The sequence below is a fragment of the Camelus bactrianus genome, chromosome 16 (assembly GCF_048773025.1).
Source record: "Camelus bactrianus isolate YW-2024 breed Bactrian camel chromosome 16, ASM4877302v1, whole genome shotgun sequence".
In the NCBI taxonomy this organism is placed as follows: domain Eukaryota; kingdom Metazoa; phylum Chordata; class Mammalia; order Artiodactyla; family Camelidae; genus Camelus; species Camelus bactrianus.
In genome coordinates this window covers 53,088,029-53,113,023 of record NC_133554.1, presented here as the reverse complement: position 1 = coordinate 53,113,023, position 24,995 = coordinate 53,088,029, and the positions used below count along the sequence as shown (strand labels likewise).

General features: G+C 45.7%; 1 protein-coding gene across 18 annotated transcripts in view; it reads left to right on the top strand.

Moving 5' to 3' along the window:
* Positions 1-24,995, top strand: part of SLC39A11 (solute carrier family 39 member 11) — a 351,433-nt gene that overhangs the window by 229,059 nt on the left and 97,379 nt on the right. For all 18 annotated transcript variants that reach the window (XM_074343593.1, XM_074343591.1, XM_074343597.1 and 15 more), the window contains one exon: positions 10,155-10,325. In XM_074343593.1, coding sequence (XP_074199694.1) covers positions 10,155-10,325 — 171 coding nt within the window. The remainder of the gene's footprint in view (positions 1-10,154; positions 10,326-24,995) is intronic.

Below are 24,995 nucleotides of genomic sequence, written 5' to 3'. Positions count from 1 at the left end.
CTTCTGCTGGGGGACACCCCCTCCCTCGAATAAAAAAAGCTACGACGGTCTCTTCCTGACCAGGGGATTTGGACGGAACGTAATGTGCAGGATAAGCTAAGAACTGCAGAGACAGCTCCGGAGTCCACTTGGGATTTGTTTTCAGGGCACAGTTAATTCATCAGGAATGAGCTCCTGGTGATAAAATGGTTGTTTGTCCCTTTAAAGTAGAAGAGCTGACCTGGTAGGTAGGCGTTTTCATCTTGTTGGAAGTCTTGGCTCCCTTGACTGAGAGTAGAAATTATTACCTCACTTAGCTATTTGGAACAGGCAAGGTTTTAGTGGGTGATTTGCTTAACGGATGAGAAATCTTTAGCTAATAGTGAACCCATCTCTTCTTCTGATGCACACTTAATTTTTACCAGTGATGCAGATCTGTTTGTTTCTGTGTTGTCGCAAAGCACTTGCTTATTCATAAGCATCAAAAGTAAGGCATGGCTTACTTACAGTGTCTGGAAAATAGATACTGACTGAAAAGACGGGGGAATTTAATCAGCCTTCTTACACAGACAGCATTTGACCCTCTGATAACTGTGTGGATTGTGATTATTAGAATGATAAGCAGACACATCTATTATGGTTACAAAGATTATAAATAAGTTTATCATTTCTCTTAAACCCCAGATGCTTCTCTGCCTAAAGATTAGTAATTAAGCATAATGAATACTTCAGTTATCTTTCCATGAAGTTTCCCTGGCCTCTAATGGAATCTTTTCCTGCCCTGGATTATACATGACCCAGGGAGTGTATCCTTGAAAGATTTTTTTCACTGAGACAAGTGTGTGGCTGCCTTCAGAGGAGAGAGCAATCAGTTTGCCCAACTTTTCCCCACCCTGGAACTCAGACCTTAAATTGGGCACAAATAGGACTGTCAGTTAAAATACAGGATACCCAGTTAAGTTCAAATTTCAGATAAGCAATGAATACTTTTAAGCATAAGTATATCCCATGTGATATTTGGGATATACTTATACAGAAAGTTTCTGTTTTATCTGAAATTCACATACAACTCAGCACCCTGTCTTTTTATTTGCTAAATCCAGAAACTCTAGCAAGGTTCCTGCCCAAACTAGATTTTTCTTTCTTTCTTTCTTTTTTTTTTTTTTTTTTTTTTGCTGTGGAGGCATACCTCAGTTCATCATGCTTTGCTTCATTAAGCTTCGCAGATACTGCATATTTTAATGCAAATTGAAGATTTTCGGTAACCCCGCATCAAGCAAGTTTATCAATGTCATTTTCCGAAAGCAGTTGCTCACTTCCTGTCTCCATGTCATGTTTTGGTAACCCTCACAATATTTCAGACTTTTTCGTTATTATCGTATTTGTTATAGTGATCTGTGGTCAGTGATCTGTGATGTTACTGCTACGACTCACTGAAGGCTCAGAGGACGGTTAGCATTTTTTAGCAATGAAGTATTATTAAGGTATTTTTTTGGACACAAGGCTATTGCACACCCCACAGACCACAGTATAGTGTAAACATGACTATGAGGTGGGGAACCAAAAAGTTCGTGGGACTCACTTTATTGTGATACTTGCTCCATCGTGCTGGTCTGGCACCGAACCCGCGATGTCTCCGAGGTCTGCCTGTGCGTACTGTCTGCAGAGCTGCCGAGTGGCTCACCACAGTCCCAGGGTGTGGGAAGGAGCAAGCCTCCCAAAGCAGGAGAAGCTCTGATACCCTCCGCCTTTGAAAAGGGTGGTGTCTCAATATTGAGAGGGAAAAGTGGCTTTCGGGGCCATCCCAGGTAGTGGTTTAAATGAAGCAGATGATTCTTCCTTTATTAAAAGGCACTTTGCTGTCTTGAGGGATGTCAAGGAGGAATCTGATGCATGGAGGCTGAAACTCCAACGTGACCAGGCGGACTCGTCTGTCTGATGGATAACGGTGCCTGCTGCTCCCAGCTCCGTGTCCTGACTCACCGACAAACATAAGTGGGTCCCAGGAAAATTACTCGTGTCTGTAAGGAATTAGCTAATCATTGTCTCATCAAGAGGCCTCGTTTGGACAGAGGACCGCCTTTCACAAAAGAGGAAAGTAATAAGCCTGGAGCTATGAGAAAGGTTCGATTTCGCTTGTGGTCAAAGAAATTACCAATTAGAAGAAATGTTGTTTCTCCCACAAATGAATACATTTATTTATTGGGGGGGGTAGTAATTAGGTTTATTTATTTATTCTAATGGAGTACTGGGGATTGAACCCAGGACCTTGTGCATGCTAGGCAAGCACTCTACCAGTGAGCTCTGCCCTCCCCCTTGAATACATTTATTTTTAAATGCAAAATACTCAGGCTGACTTGAAAAAAAATAGCATGAGGAGAACTTGCAGACTCTGCTCAGGGGACTGTAAATGGCATGGCCTTTCCGGAAATTAATTAGACACATGCATCCAGGCTCTTCGATCAGCAGTTCAACTTCTGGGAACTTTGTACAAATCTCTGATTGTTTTTATAGGTTAAAAGTTTTGCAGTGGTATTTATAGGGAAGAAAAATTTTGAAATAGCCTAAATGCCCAGTGGGGTGAGAACGTAAATAGTAATTTATATTGCTTGAAATGCTTACAAGGGTTTTTAATCATATGGGGGAAAATGCTTGTGGGATGTTTAGTGGGAACAGAAATAGTCTGCCGTTGTGTAATGAGATCATCTCAGTTCTGTAAAAACCACATGAAAAAGCATGGAAGGAAATACACCAAACTCTAAATTTTTTTTTCCCTAGCTGATGTGATTATGTGTGATTTCAGTTTCCTTCTGTGCACTTTTAGGTTTCCCAAGGTTACTTCAATATGCATTTGTATCTTTTTAATCAGAAATGAGATTATTGGAAGGAGAGTTTTGTATGGGGGCACTTGCCCAATGGCAAGATGGATTGAATAGTTGATCAGCCCTGCCTTGACCAGTTAAACCCATTAAACTTATTAAATTGATGGCATTTATATGAATGTCCTGCTGGCAGTTTTATGCCAGGATTTTACATTTGCAGATTATATGTCGGTGTTTACAAGGGTTTCTGGAGGATCTGAGGACACTCCTGAGTGGGTGGCCTCGTAAGAGACTTCTCCCAGGGAATTCCCCATGAGCACACTTTTCCTTCCCTCTTTCCACCATCCCTTATCCAATAGAAGAGTGCATTATATCGCCAACCTACAGCACTCCCGCTTCCCCGTTCCTGACTGTGGGTCACGTCTCAAGTGCCCACTGGGCTCCAAAGACAGCATTCAAGGCAAGATGTTGAAGAGTCAAAATCACCCCCTTGAAAATCCTTTTTCTCTCTTAAAGCACCAGTCTTGCCCGCCACCCATCCCCACCCCCAGAAGATCAAAAGCCAAGAATGAATTTGTTTTGTTTTTCTCTCCAATGCCCCTGCTTTCTTGAGAAACTGAAGCCACAATGTGTTTGAAGAGGCAGCACTGGAAGGTGGAAAGGGAGTGATGGGTAAATGAAGGCAGTTTTCTCTTGTTTATTTTCAGATGCACCTATCTGCATCTGCATTTGTCAGACGCACGTGTGATACAGCTCCGTTGTCGTTAAATTTTAGGAAACCAATTGTTGGTCAACAATTACTTACAAACAAACAAGTAAGCACCTGAAAGATTTAAGGATCTTTGCACAAAGATCCCCACCCCTCAACTGCAATAGGACTTTTTCCTCACGTGCTAAGCTCTGTTTCCTGGGATAGCTCAGCCCCTTTTACAAGTTCCAGTGGTAAAGATGAATCATGAAGCCATGCAACAGAGAATTAGTGCATGAAGTCAAGGAGGTATTTATGTCCCCCGGGTGGGTGCCCATCCTGGGTTGGAGGGAGCAGAAGGAGTATGCCCCCGTGTGGCAAGAGAGAAGCACCGCATCTTTTAGCATCTGCAAGAGAGTGATGAGTCAATCTTAGAAAAAAAAGAAAGTGGTTTTGCAAATGACAGGCTGGGAACTAAGCAAAATGCCCTGGAGCCATTAAAAACTAGAGTCACAGAGGCTAAGAAATTTAGAAAATGTTTCTGTAGTTTTAAATAAAACGAGTGGAATATGAAACTGTATTTCTTAAATTTTAAATTTTTACTTATCTAGGGGAAGGTAATTAGGTTTATTCCTTCCTTCCTTCCTGGGGTTTGAACCCAGGACCTCGTGCATGCTAAGCATGTGCTCTAGCACTTGAGTTCTATCCTCCCCCCGAAACTGTGTCTTAAGACGCAGAATCCACTGCAACAGCTAACGTTAATTGTACTTTTCACGTGCAGGGTGCCATGCCAAGTGCTTTAAATGTATTTTAGTTCTCATAACAGCCTTACTAAGTAGATAAGGTTGTGAAACCTATTTTATTGCAAAGGCACTGAGGCATGGACACAGCATTTGCCTGAAGCCTTTATGGCTAATGATTGACAGACCCACAGTCCTGTGGTTGACAGAGCCTTGATCCCACAGCAGCCTGTGTGGTCGGGCATCTGTTCTCTTGTCCGTCTGCACTCATTGCAAACATACAAAACATCAGCGTGCACAAACTGGACGAGGGCTTGGGACAAAAGGCAGTCAATGTGTTAAGGATATTGGTGACTCTCTTTGGAGAGCAGTCTTTAATGTGGTTATATTTACAGCTTTACAGAAAAGGAAACAGTACGAGAGTTGCAGATCGCTTTAGAGACAGAAGTAGGCTTTAGTTTTGGATGTCTCGAAGCTGAGGGGACTTCTACCAAGACTGAGAGAACCACTCTGGCTCTTTCTTAAATTTCCGTGTGCTGCTAAGAAGGGCATCCACCATGGGCCTTGGTTCCTCTCCATGCCGAGGTTGATACTAACCAATGTTGAGTAATTATCTCACGTTCAATATTTCAGATGCAGCCTTCGTGATATAAAGGAAGTTGTGCCAATCCCATAAATGATTAAAGAAACAGAACCAAATTTCTTAGCAAACATTGTCACACTCATGTTGATAATTGAATTTCCCCCCTCACGTTATTCTGATTCTCTGGGAAACAAAAAGGAAGGGGAAAAATAAGTGAATAGATTCTATATATGAAATAGAGAAACAACAAGGTCCTACTGTAGAGCACAGGGAACTATCTTCAATACCTTGTAATGGCCTATGATGAAAAAGAATATGAAAAGGTATATATACACGTGTGTGTGTATGTATGGGTGTATATGTACATAGGTATATGTATATAAAATGAGTCACTAAGCTGTACACCAGAAATTAGCAATGCATTGTAAATTGACTCTACTTCAATTAAAAAAAAAAAGTCAGTGGATCCTCCTCTTTCCCTGCTTTTGATCAGCCTTTTGATTTTGTTTGTGTGTAGCTAGACGGTGAATATATAGATTGTTGACTGCTCTTTATTTTGTGTTTCATAACAGGGGTTTAGAAAGAAGGACTTTTTTTTCCTGCATTTAGCAAATGATCATTTGCCTATCTCTGCTAATTCAACCAAATCATCTCCAGTGATATCTGGGGGATGTTTTTAAGGCTCTGGTGGCTGGCGGTCTGTTCATTAGCGTTGCCGCATCCATTGACGGCCTGAGGTCCCGTTGCTGGGCCGATTAGATTTGGCCGGTGACATCATCACACGGGCAGCCAGCATCCTGTGCCCCTGGTGAGACTGGGCCCATGGGTTATGAAAGGAAGGTCACCGTGGCATTTATCTAGCGAGGTGCTCTCAGGAAGAGGTCCTTGAATCAATAAGGATTCAAACATCATTTCAAAATTATTGGTGTATTTTTGTTGTTGTTTGAGAGAGGATAGTAAGTATCACCACACTTTCAAAAGCGTCACTGATCCGAAATAGTGTAGGGCCTCTGATCTAGAGACATCAGGGCTTTTCACTTCAAGGGGAGGAAGTCAGACCCTGAGGGGTTGTCTTAGGGCACCCCCACCCCCGGCTTGTGCCCACCATCATATGTGGTATGATGTGTTTTGGGACAAGAATCACGCCCCTCGTTTGGGAGAGAAGAAAGCAGGGAAGCCAGTGTGTCCAATAAGCTCATCCTGTGATTCAGCGGGAAAAGGTGAACCTTGGACTGGTCTGTCTGTTCCCCCGTGGTTCTCATTCTCAAATGCAGCAATGGGGTGTCTCCCCGGGAAGGGTGAAGTGGCGGGGTGACGAGCTGAGCCTCAGCACTGGGTCTCTTCTTTGTGTGGATTCGTAGATGCTTGAGCTTAAATTTAAAAAAAAAAAGAAAGGTTTTGATAATGAGGAGCTTTGAAATTTTTCCTTTCCACCTTCCTAAAAGAATTGTAACCTTGTGTCCTGTGCTTGGCGTTAATAAATATTTCCTACTTACAGCTGCTTGACACTTAAAATAGTAGGTCTAGTGGGTTTGGAAACAGTGTTTTCATGAAACATTTTCAGGTTTGTCTCTGAGCGGGAGTGATTATAAATACGAGGTTTCCACGGAGCCCTTTCTGCCTCTTGCGTCACGCAGTGCGAGCTCACCAGGCTCTCTCTGAACTAAAGGTCTGGGATTTCAAGCTCCTAAATGTCACTGTGGTGACTGCTCTCCCTACCTTTTTTGGTGAGCAAAGGAGCTGGTCAGCAGTCCATCCGTCCACCCCCTGGTCGACCTGGGTCAGAGGTGGCCTCTGGAGGCACAGGACCCAGCTTGATTCCTGAATCCAACTTGGACCGGCTGTGTGACCTGGGACCAGTTACTCCACCTCTCTGTTCTTCAAGTTCCCCTTTTGTTAAAGGGAATGAACTCCACTGCATGGGGCTCGTGTAAGGATTGAGGATTAACTGAGAATAAGTTCTTGGTATCGCCTATTCCCCCGTGTCACTGACGACCTTTTTCGTTTCTGAGCCCGACACCGGCTGCTCCTTCCCCAAAATGTCCTTCTTCTTTGCCAAAACCCTACTTGAGAAGTGCCCAGACCGTTCTTCCTCTTTCAGGAAATCTCATAGGTGCTTGGCCAGTGCCTCCGTTAATCAGCCATCCTTTGTCCATGGCGCTGGCATTTTCCTTGACGGTGTGCAGTGGTTTCAGCCACCTCCCCGGGAGAGGCAAGACGATTCCTGGCTCAGGATGCATCCGTAGTCTCTGTCATGACGTATTTGGACTAATTTTCCTCGTTGCAGACTCATTGGTGGCTGTCACCAAACGGTGGCTTTTTTAACTTTCTCGAGTGCTTCAGGCGTTCACACCCCCCAGTTCCCCACTAGGGAAGGCAGCAGCGTCACTTTTCACACGTTGGGACCCCAAGACGAGTTGTGCGTCCTTACCTCAGTTAATAACTCTTTATGCCCCTTGGTGTTCCTATTAGTCGTATGTTTGGTGCTGGAATGTGCTAACGGGACCCTCATCTCCGTCGCTTTCTGTGCATTTGCAGAAGATTCAGAGTTGGATTCTTTTTTGTGACATTGACAAAAACAAATGTAGCCTTTGGTGCTTGTTAGAGAGTGTTCATTCCTGTCCCTTAGACGTAAAGGAATTTATGTGTGTGTTTCTTGTCTGTCCTCTCTTCAATGATAAAATCCCAACGGGAAGAGGCTTTTTTTTTTTTCCTATCCCTACCAGCTTTTCACTGGAGCACATCCAGGGCTCAGGGCTGTGTGTTCAGGGCCCTCGGAAATGGGGGTGTCCACTGACCGGTCCAGGAGACGGCTCAGTGCCCTCCAGCACAGTGCAGCGTCGTTCCTGCACGACACTCCGGCCTGCTCTGCTTGTGTCTTTAGTGCTTATGAGCTTATCTCATGTGTTTGATTCAACTCCCCATCCAACCTCTGCCGCCTGAGTGCTCAGGTATTGCCAGCTTAAAATGTACAAAACATTCCCCTCCATGTGTGTGCAGAAACACACCTGTGCGTACACACAGAAAGACGGTCTGACGCCTGGGGCCAGAAGGATGGTACCCAGTGGTAATTGTACAGATGTGCACATGCACACACTGGGGGAGACATCACACAGTGAGTGTTTAACTTCAACTCATGCAAATACTGCCTAGGAGGAGTTGCCACCCAGCTGTCTGTTTCTTATTCTTCAAGCTGCCCTGGCTTGATTTGAGTAAACAAACATCATAACTTTGTAAAAGAAGTAGGTTTTATTTTCTTTTCATATTTTTGATATGTAAAACCATATTCCACTCAGGTAGGCTCATCTGAAAAGGAAATCGAGGGTCTGCTCCAGTTTAGGTGGTGAGATTCTGGTCTTCACATGAAGCACCTGAGGGGATGAAATAACTACGCTTGCCTGGCTTCACAGCGAAGAGTAGGGCGAGGCCGCACCAGACGCCTGGGGTCAGGGCCAGAAGGAGTCCTCCAAGTGTCTTAATTTGACTTTGGGAAAAATTTTCTGCAACTTTCAGCTTCGGGATGAGGGTTCTTTTGCTCCGTCAGTTGAGAAGGGAAGCGGATACCGCGGAGTTCCACCCCTCCAGTTGGTGACCGTTAACTTACGGAGGGGGTGTCCCCCAACAGAACAGAGTATCAGTCAAGCTTCTGCTGTCCCCCCCAACCTGGGGAGCCGCAAAATTCACCATCCAAACCAGGACACTTTTGACAGTGAAAGGGGGCCCTCATAATCCCCCTGGGACAGCAAGTCAAAACTGGGCTGCAGAGTTGCTCTGCTCATGGTGGATACCCCAACAAACGTGTTCTGGTGGCCTGTCTGTGACCTCTGACTTAGGCTCTGCAGATTCAGGTGATGGAGAGACTCTTTCCATTTGCATCACCACGTGCTTAAGATTTGCTCAAGACCCTCCTCCTCCAGGAAGCCTCTCACAGATCCCGCCCATGCCATGAGCATCGCTCTCGCCCTCCTGTATTTCAGCTCCAGGCGATTTCCCTCCGTTAGGAATCAACAAATAACCCAGGAGACCCTGGGGATTTGGGATAATGTGGACCCAAGAAATGACACCCTTCAGACATATACCCAAAGGAGAATTTTTATTTTTTATTTTATTTTATTTTTGATTGAAGTACAGTTGATTTACAATATTGTGCTAGTTTCAGGTGTGTAGTGAACTGATTCTGTGATCCCTATATGTTTGTATATGTCTATATTTTTTATTTTTTCAATTCTTTTCCATTATGGTTTATTACAAGATACTGAATATAGTTCCCTGTGTTATACGTAAATTCTCGTTGGTTATCTGTTTTTATATTTTGGTAGTGTTCATCTGTTAATTCCATGCTCCCAATTTATCCCTCCCCACCCCATCCCCCCAAAGGGGGGTTTTTAAAGGGCAGGTTAGCTCATGAAACTCAAGGTCTGGATGCTGTAGTTGGCCCGTGAAGGTCAGACTGTCCTACGGCACCAGGCTGCCATTTGTCCATCTGTCTGTCTGTCTCTCTGGCTGCATGATTTTCCGTCTCTGCTCGTCTCTGTACATCCTCTCCCTTCTATCTGTCCAGCTGCTGCCTCATCCCTGTTCTTACACGATAGCCATGGCTGCCCTTGCACCACGTGATCTTCCCGGATTTAGAGCCCACGCTGGAGTCCCGTGGTCCTTCCCCATCCCGGTCCCCCACCCCTGGAGAGAGGCTCTGACTGGCCGAGCCCGGCGTCTGAGTTGGCTCCCCCTGAGTCATTGTGACCTGGAGAGGCGGGCTCACCTCCGATACGAAATTTTGTAGGGCTGTGGGACAGAGGGGCCCCGTGACAACAGCCACAGTCCACATGTAAGCGCTCTGTACAGTCTGAGCACTCCCGTGCAGTCTCTCATTTAATCCTCACAGAACCCCCGAGGCACAGGGGGTCGTGCTATGCCGGCTTATAAATCAGGAAACTAAGGTGCAAAGTTAGACGGCTAGTCTCGCGCCCCCCAGCTGATGAAGGGCCGAGTCAGGTCGTGAGCCGGGCAGCCTGGTTCCAGAGTCCGTGCTCCTGAGTCACTGCTCGGGACGGCTTCTCTTAAGTAGATATTGCTGAGATGCCCCGTTTTCATCTTTTTACTCTTTTTTAGTATCCAAACATTGGGCACAGAATGTCTGCTCAATGAATGTTGAAGGAATGAACGAGTGAGTGAATGAACGAAGGTGTGAAGGACCAAACAGAAGCATGCAGGGTCCATTAGAAAGTTAGGAAACAGACATTACCCCAGTCCAGCAAGCCTTGTCTAGCCGCTGCTTGTCCAAGCACTAACGTGCCCATTTTCAAAGTACCCTCTCTTTCCATCCCTCTCTTTGTGCTCAGACAAGAGTGAGAATGGCGAGGCGTATCAGAGGAAGAAGGCGGTGGCCAGCGACCTCCCCGAGGGCCCCGCAGCTCCCATGTCCTCTCGAGGAAACCCCACGCAGCCTAGCAGCAGCAGCTGGAGGAGAATCGCGCTGCTCATCTTGGCCATCACCGTCCACAACGTCCCAGGTGAGGTCCTGCCCGGAGCGGTCCAGCCGCCCGTCTGAAGGTGAAGCCGCTCTGTCAGCTTGGCTGCCTAGCTGGAAAAGAGGCCGGGGAAGTCATGATGCGGGTCCTTTGTCCAGGGGGTCTCAGGGAGGGAGTGCAAATCTTTCTTGAGTTTATTTTTTGGGTTACTTGCTCTAGATTGATTATTGTACGTTAAAAGTTCCTGTTCCAGGCACTGAAAACAATCTCACTCTCCAGTTTCCACCTATGAGTTCCTTTCTTTACGTATTTGATACCAAGTCATTTGGGCATAAATTCCTAACCATTCCCAGATTGCCGTGGAGTGCACCTTTCGTAAACGTGGAATGTCTCTGATTCTTCTTAATGCTTTTTTAAAAAATTTTTTTATTGAAGTGTAGTTGATTTACGATGTTAGTTTCAGGTGTACAGCGAAGTGATTCAGTTATGCATATATATACATACATATGTTTTTCTTTTCAGATTTTTTCCATTATGTGTTATTACAAGAAATTGAATATAGTTCCCTGTGCTATATAGTAGGTCCTTGTTGTTTATCTGTTTTGCATATAGTAATGCGTGTTTGTTAATCCCAGACCCCTTCTTAATGCTTTTTCAAAGTACTGAATTCAGTGCAGTTTAACGCTGATACCTGCCTTCCCTGCTTTCTTTGTGTGGACATCTTTCCGAGATGTCCTTACCAGTCCTCTCCTTTTTAGCATTTTGGAGTAATTTGTCTTGTGTCTTTGGATTTATTTTAATTGAAAATAATTTAATAGTGTTGTATTTCAAAAAATAACATTTTTATTTAGAGGAACTAGAATACACAAGTAAGCATAAAAAACTATAAAGATAGTATTTAAAAAATAAGTTACAAGCTGTGGGTTACGCCTTGGAATTTTAGCTCTACTGCTTACTGACTAGTTTATCCTGATAAATTACTTGAGCTCTCTGAGCCTTGGTTTTCTCATCTGTGAAGTGGGGATAATGCTACTACCGAGATGACTGGGAAATTGTTACAAAATAAACTATATTTATTTTGATAATTAAAGGCAATATTTGGGCCATTATGAGCATTCATAATACTCCTGACGTCTTCAGTCTTGAGTTCTTAAACATTCTGATCCATCTTTCATAGTTTTGGGACTCAAGTTTGAGTGATAACCTTGCTCAGGGAGCAGCCCCAGAGGACCTGTTAGCGGAGTCCTCACAGAGTTCCCAGTGTCCTCCTGTTGCCCCAGGGCAAGAGCAAAGACTCGAGCGGGCAAAGCTTGCAAGAGGCACACACGTCTCTCCTTGAAGCTTTTTTAGATATTGCTGTGTTATCTTCTGGTTTCAATACTGTGGAATCAAAGGACCCTGAGAAAGCAAGTTTATGTGGGTAACTTGAAATTCTTTTGGTTGTACAATGAAGACTTTTATTTTTTTTAGTCATCTCTAAAGAATGAAAATGTCAATGTGTTGTATATTCCAGTATGTATGTGAAATCTGTCAAAACACCGAGTGTCCAATTACTTTTTAAGCTCAGGTCTCTCGCTGGATGAGAAGCATTTTCCTCCGTTATTTCTGTCTTGATCTTAGGAATTTCTATCATATAATTGTATAGGCTGCTTTGCCCCCAGTTTTTTTTTTTTTTTTTTTTTTTTTTTTTGGCATGTTTCTCTCTTGTTTCCCTCTTGGCTTTTTCCCTTTGGGTTGTGAATAAACTATTTTGGGTGTTTTTCCAGAGCTTGCTATTCAGTATGCCTTGAGATGAAGTCTCAAGGGACCCCAATGCATAAACGTGACCAAAGTGGATTTGCCAAAGTGGAAGGGTCCGGTCACATTCGCTGCCAGCGTCTGAAAGAGCTCAGTGGGAGGACAAGGGATCTGCAGAGGGCAGCTCAGAAAACCTCCACAGTTGTCTCCCAACCGTTAAATGCTAGGGAAGGGAGTTGCTTCTGCTGTCTTTTCAGTCTTAGTAGCTAGTGGCTGACATTCTGCCATTTAAGACTCCTTCTTTAACCAGTTGAAAAAGAATAAAGGTCTGTCCAGTGGGTTTAGAGCCAAACAAGATAATTGTACTGGCTTGAGGTGTCCCGTGGTGATTCTGTTTCTCCCTGAAGAACGAAAAGGTGTTCTAAGATCCAGATTTCATAGTGATGGGCTTTGAGTTCCTGGGAATAAACTTTCCTCTGATGGACCCCATCCCGTGCCGCATCTGCTGAGACCTTTGTACGTTCCCATATGCTCACCTGAAATTGTTTCCTGGCTCATTCTGACAGCAGGTCAGGGAGCGTCAGAGTACATGCTCTTAAATGTTTATTGACTCCAGTGAGAACTTAGATCAAGGCCAGAAACAAAAGCGTGTTAGCAGGAAAATGTGTGAAATGACACCAAAATTTGATGATCCTAAATCAGCACAGATTCAAATGTTACTTCTTCCCTGACAAGAGACCCTCTTTTGAATCTTTGACACTTCCAGGTTCAACCCCGTGTCCCTCTTATGGAGAATGCAGAATTATCTTTTGAAATGAGGACTGGGCAGCTTATTGGAAATCCTGACTGAACTGGCTTCAAAGAAGTGCAGTGGTGGCAGTTACAGACTCGGTGTAACTGGTTTGCCTGGATCGAGAGATTTGAGGGGAATTTTTTTTGGCCAGTCTTGTCTTTAATTAACTGAATTTTAATAATGTGTTCTAGGTTCCTGAATTATATCAGTCATAAAACATACCAAGATTCCCTGACCTCCTGTAACTAATACTCTTCTGGGGGAGATAAACAATGAACCTAGTAATAATGAGTGAATTATGTAGTGTGTTAGGTGGTGTGGTTAGTGCTATAAAGAAAGAAGAAACTCGGCTGGGCAGAGGCGGGGTGAGGGGGAAGGCAGGGAGACCCGTGAGGAGGCTGCTGCAGGAATCCAGGTGGAAGACGCTGGTGGCTCAGGTCAGGGTGGTAGTGCCGGGGGTGGTGAGGAGGGATCCCATTCTGGTGTCTGCTGAGGGTGGTCCCATCTAAGACTTCATCTCATGGCAGTGGGATTTGCTGATGGATTGGATGTGGGGTGTGAGAGAAGCCAGGAAGGACCCCCAGGTTTCAGGGCTGACCGCCTGTAAGGATGGAGTGCCCATCACCTTGGATGGGGAGGGCTGACGCTGGAGCAGGTTTCCGAAGGGAATGTCAAGAGTTCAGTTTTGGACCATGAGGTTCAGTTGCTGTTAGACATTCAAGTGGAGACACTGACTGGCAATTGGATATTTCAAGAGCTTGTCCGTCACCAGCTTACCTTCGAAAAGGTCTCTTCTTTAACTCTATCCTTTACAGTTTATTAAAAATTCAACTAGAGGTTTGATGTTCCCTGAGATTCTGGGTTTTAAGATAGGTTTTCACAGTGACTAAATGGATAATTGATTTTTTTGAAGTGTTTTGTCTTGGTTGATTAAGTTTTATATGTCCTGGGGATGACATTTTGTTAAAAAAATTTTTTTTTTCTTTTAATGTGGGAGTTAAAAGGAGAGCTTGTTAGCACATGTGCAATTTCCTAGAGGTTTCTGGGGTGCAAGGACCTGCACACAAGTGTGTGTGCTCACACCCGGGGCACTTGGGTTCATATTTAATACCCATGGTCAAGGACAAATGAGTCCTCAAACTTATGCAGCTCACAGCCCTCCCAAAGAATCTGAGAAGAGCTCTGGACCCTCTTGTAACAGAATGCTGCCCACAAACGAGTCTGCAGCCAGTCTTGAGTGTTCTCAGACCTCACGAAAGCCATCCACCACTCCAGAGCAGGAGAGAACCCCCGCTTTAGAGAAACCAACTGTACAGTCCTGCAAGCACTTGGAATGTTTCTGGAGGAAGGTGTGATGACTGACGGAAGCCAGCAGACGCAAGCCCCGCTGGCCCACGTGGTGGAGGTGCCGCCCCGGCACCCCGCGTCCCTTCTCTGGCCCACCTTGTGCATGGGCGGCGGGGGCCTGGGGAGCCGAGTCCTTGGGAAGGTGATATCCCAAGGAAACGACATCTTTTCTGTGAAAGCAACCCTGCTCTGTAGTCTTTGGAGCACACTGTCCCTTAACAGGCATTTCCTGCAACATCATGTAGGTTCCAGGGCTCTGAGCCTTGCAGAGATTTCCGGGCCTTTTGAAAAACACGCTCCCTTTCTGTGTCAGGGTGGAATTAAAAATCAACCAGCAATCAAATCCCTATTAATCTCTTTTCATGAGTAGCTTATGGTCTCAAGAGTGCGCCGTTGCTTTGTACTTGAGAAAGTTAAATTTAGCGCTTAAAGGGGTTCTAGACACTCTCTCATTCAGGCACTGCTCCATTTAAAAATTTGGTGGTGGGGTGCGGCAGCGGGCGGGGGTGATATTAAATGATTACTGTGGTTCCATCCAGCCCTGGTGTTGGATGAGTCTGTGAAAAGTAAGATGAGTAGTACATTATTTATTTCATTTATTTAATAGTGGTGTACAGCCACTGTGGAAAACAGTATGGAGATTCCTCAAAAGACTAGGAATAGACTTACCATATGACCCAGGAATCCCGCTCCTGGGCTTGTATCCAGAAGGAACCCTACTTCAGGATGACACCTTCACCCAAATGTCCATAGCAGCACTATTTACAATAGCCAAGACATGGAAACAGCCTAAATGTCCATCAACAGATGACTGGATAAAGAAGAGGTGGTATATTTATACAATGGAATACTACTCAGCCGTAAAAACCGACAACATAACGCCATTTGCAGCAACATGGATGCTCCTGGAGAATGTCATTCTAAGTGAAGTAAGCCAGAAAGAGAAAGAAAAATACCATATGAGATCGCTCATATGTGGAATCTAAAAAAAAACAAAGCTTAAATACAGAACAGAAATAGACCCATAGACATAGACTACAGACTTGTGGTTGCCAAGGGGGTGAGGGGTGGGAGGTGGGAAGAGATAGACTGGGATTTCAAAATTGTAAAATAGATAAACAATATTATATTGTATAGCACAGGGAAATATATACAAGATCTTACGGTAGCTCACAGCAAAAGGAATGTGACGATGAATATATATGTTCATGTATAATTGAAAAATTGTGCTCTACACTGGAATTTGAAACAACATTGTAAAATGATTATAAATCAATAAAAAATGTTAAAAAAAAACAAACAAACAATGGTGATCACTCCTTCCTTGGTGACACCTCCCTGTGTCCCGTGTCTGCTTTTGTCTCTAGAGTTATCATTGTGAATGGCAGTTACGTACTTATTTGTTTCTTTATTTATTATTTTCCCCCCTTTTTCCCTTAAGGGAGGCACTGGGGATTGAACCCTGGACCTTGTGCATGTCAGTGAATGACAGTTGTTTAAATGTGCTTGTTTCCCTCTGAGACATGGAGCTTCTTGGAAGAAGGTTCAGGCCACCTTTTGTGGGTCCCATGTTACAGTTCCTGTTGAGGCGAATCGTGTATTCAGGCTCCTGGGATGACCAGTGCCTTCTGGGACCTGGCCTCCTTTCCAGGAGGGGAGAGGCCATTCGAGAGTCAGGTGTCCCAGTGCCCTTTCTACCCCAGCCGCTGGGTGGGCTACGGGACGGCATTTCACGTCCGTGGGTCTCCAGGACGCACTGGACCTTCCTTTCTGCTTGCAGTGATTTAGACAGGTCCACGGCAGAAGAGGCTGGGGGCGCCGAATGCTTTTTATTTTCATCTCATCAGAGCCAGGAGTCAAGTTCACTTTGCTGGTTGTTGCCATGTTGCAGAGAGACTGGAGGTCACTGCTTGTGTCTCTGACAGCAGCAGGACAGCTGATTTTAATTGTTTGCCTTGTCTTTGTTGACCGCTCCGAGTAGGCCAACTTTCCCGGCTCTAAATGAAACGCTTGACGTTTTCATCAGAAGTGATTCTGTTTCAGGGAACAAAGCCCCATGGAATGACGCACTGATGTGTTACCAGTGGTTGGCTGTTCTTGGGAGCATGAATTCTGGCTGATTTCTGTTTCCTTCATGTTTTTGTGAGATGTCTAACTCAGCTTTTCTCTAAGGAATGTTTATGATTTGTATCATTGGATCAAAATGCCTTTCGGCAAGGGGGACCTCCATCACCTCCCCACCTTGACATCCCTAACCCCCCAAACACACACACACACACACACACACACACACACACACACAAAATGTACAAGTTACTGTTATTCCTTTTCCTTTATGCCTGAGATAATCTTAATGGGGTTGTTTTAATTACTGGTTGGAGACAGAACAAAGGGTTGTATGAGCTTCTTACGGCTGCTGTAACAAATCAGCACCAACTCAGTGGCTTCAAACAGCCCGAACGTATTCCCTTATGGTTCTGGAGGCCAGAGTGGAAATCACTTTCGTGGCGCTGGAGTCCGGGTGTTGGCAGGGCTGGGCTTCTGTTGGAATCTGTTCCTTCCTGGCCTCTTCCAGCTTCTGGAGGCTGCTGGGCCTCCCGGCCTGGCAGCCACGTAGCTCCAGTCTCTGCCTCTGTGGTTACGCTGCTTTCTCTTCTGGATCTAATCTCCCTCTGCCTCCTCTTTATAAAGATCCTTGTGACTGCAGCTCGGACTCACCCAGATCACCCAGGGTCATGACCTCATCCCCAGCTAATCCAGGATAATCCCATCTGCAGAGTCTCCTTTGCCAGGAAAGATAGCACTCAGGGGCTCCAGGCATCGCTGGTGGTGTGAGCCAGGCATTCCCTTTATCCAACCATGGCTTCCGCATGCTGCAGGGGCGGCTTTGGAGGGGCAGCACTTAGAATGCGCAGGAAGGAGCCAATAACTAGAAAGAAGAACTGACTGTGTCTTCATTTTCCTGGGGGCAAAGACTGAACAGAAATTCCGCAGTTAGAAATGGACCTTTCCCTGGAGAACACCCATGCAATAGCCTCTAAGACTTCACGTTCCTCTGCTCCCAGAAACCGGAGGGGTGTTTTCTGCAGCCTGAGACCCTGGCTCAGCGGGTGAGTGAGCTGTGCGCTGCTCACAACTACAAATCCTTGGTGGTAATACAATGCCCTGATGACACGAGAGGCCACCACTTCCTGGGGCCTTTCCAAGTTCCCGATGGCATGTGCTGTACGTATATGATTTAGATACTTGTATCCCTGCTTTACAGTTTTGAAACTGCAACCCGGAGAAGTTAGAGACCAAGCTCAAGGTCACACAGGCAGATAGATACCAGCAGAGCGTGATTCACACTCATCTCTGTGTCGTCTATAATCTGCCTGTCGCCTTGGTGAGCCATGTTGCTTTCCTTCCAGTGGATCCCAAAGCATTTCAGCCATGGTTACAGGAAAGTTCAGGAAATGCTTCTCACTGTTCAAAGCTCACCCCATTAAACGGTTGTCTGAAGCACCACATTGGTGTGCTGGTGTGATGATCACGCCAGATGCCTCGGGCTCTGTTCCGCAAGATCGGGGGAGAGGGAACCTGGACCAGAAGCCTCCTCCCCACCCACCCAGGGCCTGCCACCGTGGGCTCCCGGCAGATGTGTGCAGAATGAACACCGTGCAGCCCCCACACACCTACCACCACCACCAGCCAAGGACGGTCCAGGACCCAAGTGGATCATCAGCGCTTCAATCACATCATGGATGGATGGGACAAGCACAGGATTTAGAGTCAGAAGGGCCAGGGATTGGATCCTGGAGCTACCAAATGCTCTACTAGCTCGGTGTCCATAGGTAAGATCGTGGGAGTCTCAGTTTTCCCAGCTGTAAAATGGGGATAATGTCTATCTTGCGGTTCAGTATTAAGTGAGATGACAGCCATGGCTGCAGGCAAAGCCACTCACCAAGTTCTCTGCCAGAAAGTGTGAATCAGAACGCCTGGGACACAGCAGGACCTGGAACCTCCTCCTGGTCCCCACACCCCTCCTCCCTCCTACTTTTGGCTTTCCTTTGCTCCTCGTTTCGTTCTGGTCTTGGTGGTCTCCAGTGGGACCATCCCAGATCACTTTAATTTTCATCTCCAACAGGTTACATTTGAAGATGCGTTTACTCCAGGAGTTTGGAAACACTGTAATAGTCTCCTTTAATTATCTGGTTCTCAGTGGGAAGCCTGATGTTATAATTAGCACAGGCTCCCATCTGGGATGACATTCTGCACGGTGTATCGTGTTCCTGGGCGTGCACCGTAGCAGAAGCTGGTAGCGCACTCCCCAAATCCTGCAGTTGGGTTTGGGCATGAGAACTAGCGCCAACACCCCAAGGGTGAAACCCCAACTCTTGGATCCCTGCGTGATCATTAAAAGTCGACAGGGCAGCTTCTAGATTCACCACCAACTCCTGCCCCTGGCTACAGACTCACAGATGCCCACACCCTCCTCTCTGGCCTTCAGACCAAGAAAGCTACATTCTAAGGCTGCACAAGGATCAGGGCTGAAATCAAGATTCATTTCCACATCTACTAGGTTATGTCACCCTCCTACCTCATGTAAATTAAAGAGAAAAGTCAAAGCAAGAGAATTCGAGCATAGTGTTGTATTAGGGCTCAGCGTTCACAGTAACTTCCAATTGTCTTTCCGCCGTGGCCAGGCAGACATTGGCTAGAACACGGTTGGAGTGAAGCCTCTTAGACCTGCACTGTCCAATACGGCAGCTACTAGTCACAAGGACAAGCACAGGCTTTAGAATCAGAAAGGCCAGGGCTGGAATCCTGGAGCCACCAAATGCCCTACCCTTTATTTACCAGAATGAGATACAATGCAGACTCTAGATCCTCAGTCGATGGCCACAGGCAGCTGGTGACGACCACGTCGGACAGCAGATAGGGAGCAACTCCGTTATCACAGAGAGTTCTGTTGGATGGCACTGCTCTACACCACGTAAAGATGTAACTTCACAGATTATTCAGAGCCTCCCCAGGCTTGCCTTGGGATGAGTTTTATTTAGGGGAGACATTCTGTTTCCTGAGACAGTTTTTTCTCAGTCATGGGGTGTGTCAAGAATAGATTACGATTAAGTCTCAGAGGTGGCCAGGGGCCAAATCACATTGAACCTATCGGCCATAATAAAGAATTTATTTCAAAATAGTGATCGTATTTGTAGATATCAGTTCTTGACCAGGTATTTTAAGGAAAGTGGATGACATTTGTTAGCCAGTCTATAAATACCTGGAGAAGAATGCAACAGGGAACTTCTTGGAGTTGATGCCACATGAGGACAGGGCGACGTGTGTCAAGAACTGTGACAGCAGAGCTGGAGTTCCTGGGAGAATTTGGACAAATTGTATTTACTGAGAAAATTAAAGTCAATGTTAAGAAATTGTCAAAAAAAATCTTATAAATAAAATACTTAAAAATTTTTTGGGTAAGTTAAGGGTGGTGCAGAGTCATCCCTCCGGTTCCCTTGCTCCCTTTGGTTCTGATCCGGCTTCGTGGGGACGGCACGGGGTGGGGGCCGCTGGTGTAGGGAGTCGTGCCGCAGGCTCGTATCATGGCCAGTGTCGGGGGAAGTGGACAGCTGTTCCCAGGACCAGCTCATCATCTTCTCCTCTGAGTGTGATGTGTTATCTGCAAATAGACACACACCCGTCCCCCAAGCAAGGCAGCATCACTGGTATGTGTCAGCTTAGCCCCACCCACAGAACACCTTCTCCTGACTCACCCTGGGGTTTGAAGGAAGGACAGTAACTGTCCTATGGAAATCACTGCACCATCTATTCTCACTTTTTTTTTTAACTAGAGACACTGCTCATCCAGTTCTCCTAAGTAAGATATTTATTTCAGAATGCACCCCTTGGAAAAGCTTTGCCTCCCTCGTGGAAGCAATGTTCGTGATTTATTGTGTATACCTTTTTGCCCCCACCCCTGGCTGCTGAGATCAGAATGAAATGTGTTCCTGTGGTCTGATTGACGTCCTCTCTCATTTCACAACCGACTGCTGTTCTGCACTTTAACCCATTTCAAAAGGAGGGAGGTTAGTAACTGGCACAAGTCACTTTATTCCTTTGCCACCAGTTTTCTTCATTCCGTTTCCTGGGCACAGATTATGTTTCTGATCTGGATACATGGCCCCAAAATGCGTTTCTCTGGTTATAAGGGACACCAGATGAGAGGTGATGAAGTAATTTTCATCGTGTTCAAACGAACAATCAATCAATGATGCTTTCTGGATACTTTCTGTATGTGAGTCATTGGGATCACCATTGTCCAATAGAAATATGATGTAAGCTACAAAGGTAATTTTCAACTTTCTAGTAGCTGTGTTTTAAAAAAAAAAGTAAAAACTCAGGTGAAGTTAATTTTTAAAATATATTTTATTGAACCTAAAACAGCCAAAATATTGTCATTTCAGCATAGAATCAATATAAAAATTGAGATTCTTTGGCATTCTTTTTTTTTCTTACTAAGTCTTTGAAATGCAACGTGTTTTACACTTCCGGCAAGTCTTAGTTTGGATGCTAAATTTTCAAGGATTCAGGTACAATGTTGTCCTACCAAAAAGCCCAAAAAAAGGCATGTGATAGGAAAAGACTTTATATTTTTTCAGTTTGCAAATTTCAACTTAAATTAATTAAAATTACATTATTCATTTCCTCCATCACCCTAGCCAAATTCCAAGTGCTTTGTAGCCACACGTGGGTGGTAGCTGCCACTTTGGATGGTTCAGATCCAGGTGCTCCCAGGGCTACAGAAAAGAATGCAAGATGGTCCTTGTTTTGAAAGAGTTTCCTAATCCAGCAGGAGAGAGAAAGTTTGTACACACACATACTGTAACACAGTGCAGAATGAATCGATTATCCTGGGAAGTCAGCCGCATGAACGCAAGCCCTCAGTGCAAAGGTGTCGTCTTTCTTTGGGTTCAGTGAACATGGAAGACGTGGAGGATGGTGCAGTTAAAAAAAAAAAATTTACTGTTTGGAGAGTTGCGATTGAGCCCAGACCTTGGAGGGCTGGTTGCCAGGGTTTCCGTCCACAGGAGAGGGCATCAGAGGAGGCAGCAGGAGACGAGCAGGAAGCGTCAGAGCCGCTGGCTGCACACCAGGCTGTTCTCTTTCTTCCGCTAGTTAACGAGGTTACTAGGCGGTCATATGTAGCCACAGCACTGACCCACCTCCACGCAAGCGGGGCAGATCACTTGGTGTCTGGAGTCATCTTTTCCACCAGAATTTTACCACCTCTGCTCCTTTCAGCCGGTGGCTCCATCTGAGGCCAAGGCTGCAATAAGAAATAACCTTCCGACTCTCTTCCTCCTCCTGGAGAAGCCACAGAGGACGGCCCCCACTGCAGCGGGCTGGCTGCTGCCACCCTCATTAATGGAAGATAATCACTTTGTTGCTAACTAGAAATTCCAGCGTCCCTGCTGGCTTTACGCTGATCCTTGGCCAGGGCTTGCTTTGCGCTTGCTTCACTGTAAAGAGAACGGTCATGGCATTTCTAAGATTTTGGTTTATAAAAATACCCAGCATCTTTGCTAGCCTGCTAATCCAACGAAGAACTCTCTTGTCTTTTGATACGCCTGTCCCTCCCCCGTTGAGGTGGCCTTATTTGTTCAGAAGCTGTAGTGCATAAGAGGTTTAATCAATTGATAACAATCGAGGTGCAGTTTAATCAGGTGATACCATTCGAGGTGCATACTTTATGAGTCCCAGCTCATCCATATTCATATATGCTAATTTTAGCACCCGTTAATTGTGTATTTAATAAGTCCCTGTTTATTCTATTTTGTCTCTGTTCCCTTGATTGCCATTATGATGTGGAGTTGAAAATAATTAAAATTTTACTTGTGTTCTGCAAATAACGATTAACCAAGGATGAATCCTGAAATCAAAATTCCGTTTTCTTTTCCTTTCTCTGATTAAGTGCAGTGAGCGAAATGACACCTGAGCGTCTTTGGAGGTCCGTTCCTGCTCTGGGTGTTGGGTTGTCTTGCTTTTCAGGGAGGTCATCACCAGCCTGAGCTCCCCACTTAGCACAGACGTGTCGTGACTTGACAGCTTTCATTGCTTTGGGCTCCCATCTTCTTGGTGACATGGAGACCCGTTCAGAGGTAATGTGCTCAGCATGGGGGTTTGGGAGAGGAGAGAGAAAGATGGGTTGCTCCTGTCAGCAAGCCTAAGAGGGTGGAAACTCTGCAGGTTCAGTCCACCTGAAGCCCCTGGGGGCTCGCGGTGAACCTGAGCTTACTCCAACATCTAGATTTCCAAGCTATTTCAAACCACCCGTCTTCAGTGGCTCATCTCTTTAGAGAACAGACAACCCCATGGTCTGTGTTTTCTGGATGTTACCTGCCCACAGGGACGGCACCACATCCTCAGTCAAGGTCTCGTCCTAACCCATGACTCTGCCTGCCTGCCCTTGCCCCGGTTGGTAGCTACTGGGAGGGTACACTGGATCCCACTTCCTGCGCCCAAGCCCACCGTGCCCCCACATCCTGCAAAGTGCCAGAGCCCAGTAGCGCCCCTGCCCCCGGTCTCCCCCTCCCAGTCCTTCTTGTTTTCGGAAGTGTTCCTAAAAGGTTGATCTTTGATGCACATGGCTTCAGCCCCACTCTCAGCAAAGCAGCTGTTGTAAATGGAACTCCAATGAGGGCTCAAAAATGAATTCGTCTGCTGACCAGCTCTACTCAAGGGAGAAGGAACAAGGAAGGACAGGAATCGCCAACAGATCCGTCATGTGAATGGGCTACCGAAAAAATTTAGTTAGAAAAAAACTCACAGCTCCTGGGGACAATGGCATTTGGAAATTACATTTGAATTACAGCAATTTAGACCAAACTCCCTTTTACACGGGTAAGAGGTAGGAATCAGAGTCTCCAGTTTTTATCCTACTTTGAAAGTAACTGACTATGTGATCATACATATGACAGCTTTCCAAGTTGAAGGAAGGAAGGTGAATAATTTTGGCCCCTGCCCCTGCTTCACACGTGATATGAGAATAAAATACGGTCAAGGAAGCGAGCCTGCCTGAGACATAAAGGTGCCAGGTAAACAGCAGCATCCCTGATGGCTGGACACGGCAGTTGAAAGCACCGTTTTTTGGCATCTTCCCCTTGCAAATTCTATTCCCTTTCAACTTCCGAGCTCTGCACCCATCAGCTCTCTTCTCTTGCTGTGATTAAAGTTCAGAGCTGTCATTTCCTGAGATTTTGTTCATTTGCCTCACGTCTGGAGACTCGCAGAAATCCTTCCTGGTGCAGAGATGTTAGGGAAGAGGTGGGGACATGCTGGCAGGGAAGAAATAATCTCTGAATCCTGTTTCCAGGTGCAAACAGTCTTCTTCAATGTCAAAACAACAAAATAGACATTTTCTCTCATCCTCTTTTAATCACTTTTCTCCAGCAAAGCTTTTTGTTTACAAAAATCAGTGAGTCACAGTGGCATCTTGGGTTTCCTTTTTTGTGCCCCGTGCTCTGGGGTCAGCCTCCCCTTCACACGAGGGCCACGCAGGGCTTTTCTGTTGGCAGTGAGAGAAGCCAGCTGATGAACTGAGTCACTGACCCCTCCAGAGGACTGAGGAATAAGCCAAAGGGAGGAGAGTGGAGAGGGGGAGTTCCAGGCACTTAAGAACTTGGGGTGGGGAGATGCTGGGGTGTGTATGAGGTCTGATGAGGACATCTGGGGCCACGCACCTTTCTTTGCTCCTGGGGCGCTGCCCTGATTTGCGTGGTTCTCGAAGACTCAGGGTAAGTGCTGGGTTTTTACCTCCCGCTAATTCTGAAGAGTGCCCTGTTGCTTAGAGACAGGAGATGGTGCCTGCAGTGAAGATAAGGTTGTCAAGGAAACCAAGCCACAGATTGCCTTGTTTTTCTTCGGGTTGCTGGACAGAAGAGTAAAGGATTTTTGCTCTGACGCCTGGAAGAGAAGGGTCTTCTTTTCTGTGTGTGTTTTAAACAAATTGATGTGTTGTCCAAGACACAGCCAAGTTAACTACCCGAGTTGACAAACAGAGAGTTGAGTCTTGAGTTGTTTTTTGTTATCAGCGAGCGCTTTCTGATACAGACAGAATTAAGCAACGATTTTAATCCTGCTTTCTTTCCAGACGTGTGGACTGCAGGACCCAACTCCTCTCTGTGACACACCTTGGCTCTTGAATTCTGAGTGTTCATGTATTGTCCCAACTTTGCTCTTTTCGTGGCATCGAGATTTTGTTTTCGGAGATTTCCAGCAGCAGCATCCTCTTTTCCATTTTCCATCTTTGAACTAACTGCGTGTTTCAGAAGGCGGTCATTGATAAACCTAGGTACCTTCCTCTTAACTCTGATCCTCATAATTCAGAAAAAAAAAATCCTTCTTAAAGTCGTACTCAAGGGATTCTCTCTTGAAGCCACAAAAATTCACACCTGCACTATGCTTTTGTGTCAGTGGACTGAAGAATCGGAGAGGACCACGTCCAGGAATGGTACCCCCAGAGGCTCCCTTCTCCCCTGGGTGGAGGGGGTGGTGGTGTTAAGGTGCAGACAAAGTTCTTCATGTATCAGAAGTAGCAGTTTTAGCTCCTAGTAGCCTGCTGGGAGTTTGAGGGACTGTGCGTATGCGTGTGTGTGTGTGTGTGTGTGTGTGTGGCCCCTGACCCTCTGTGGCCTTACACCTTTCCCTAGTTGTCTGTTAGAGTTAAAAAATGGCTTTTCTCCCTCCCGCCTGCCTGCGTTTTCCTCTTGAGTAGCACCCCGAGTTCTCTGAGTCTCTGATCTGTCTCTCAATGCCCTGCCCTAACCTTGCACAGATCTGCTCCGTGAGGTGGC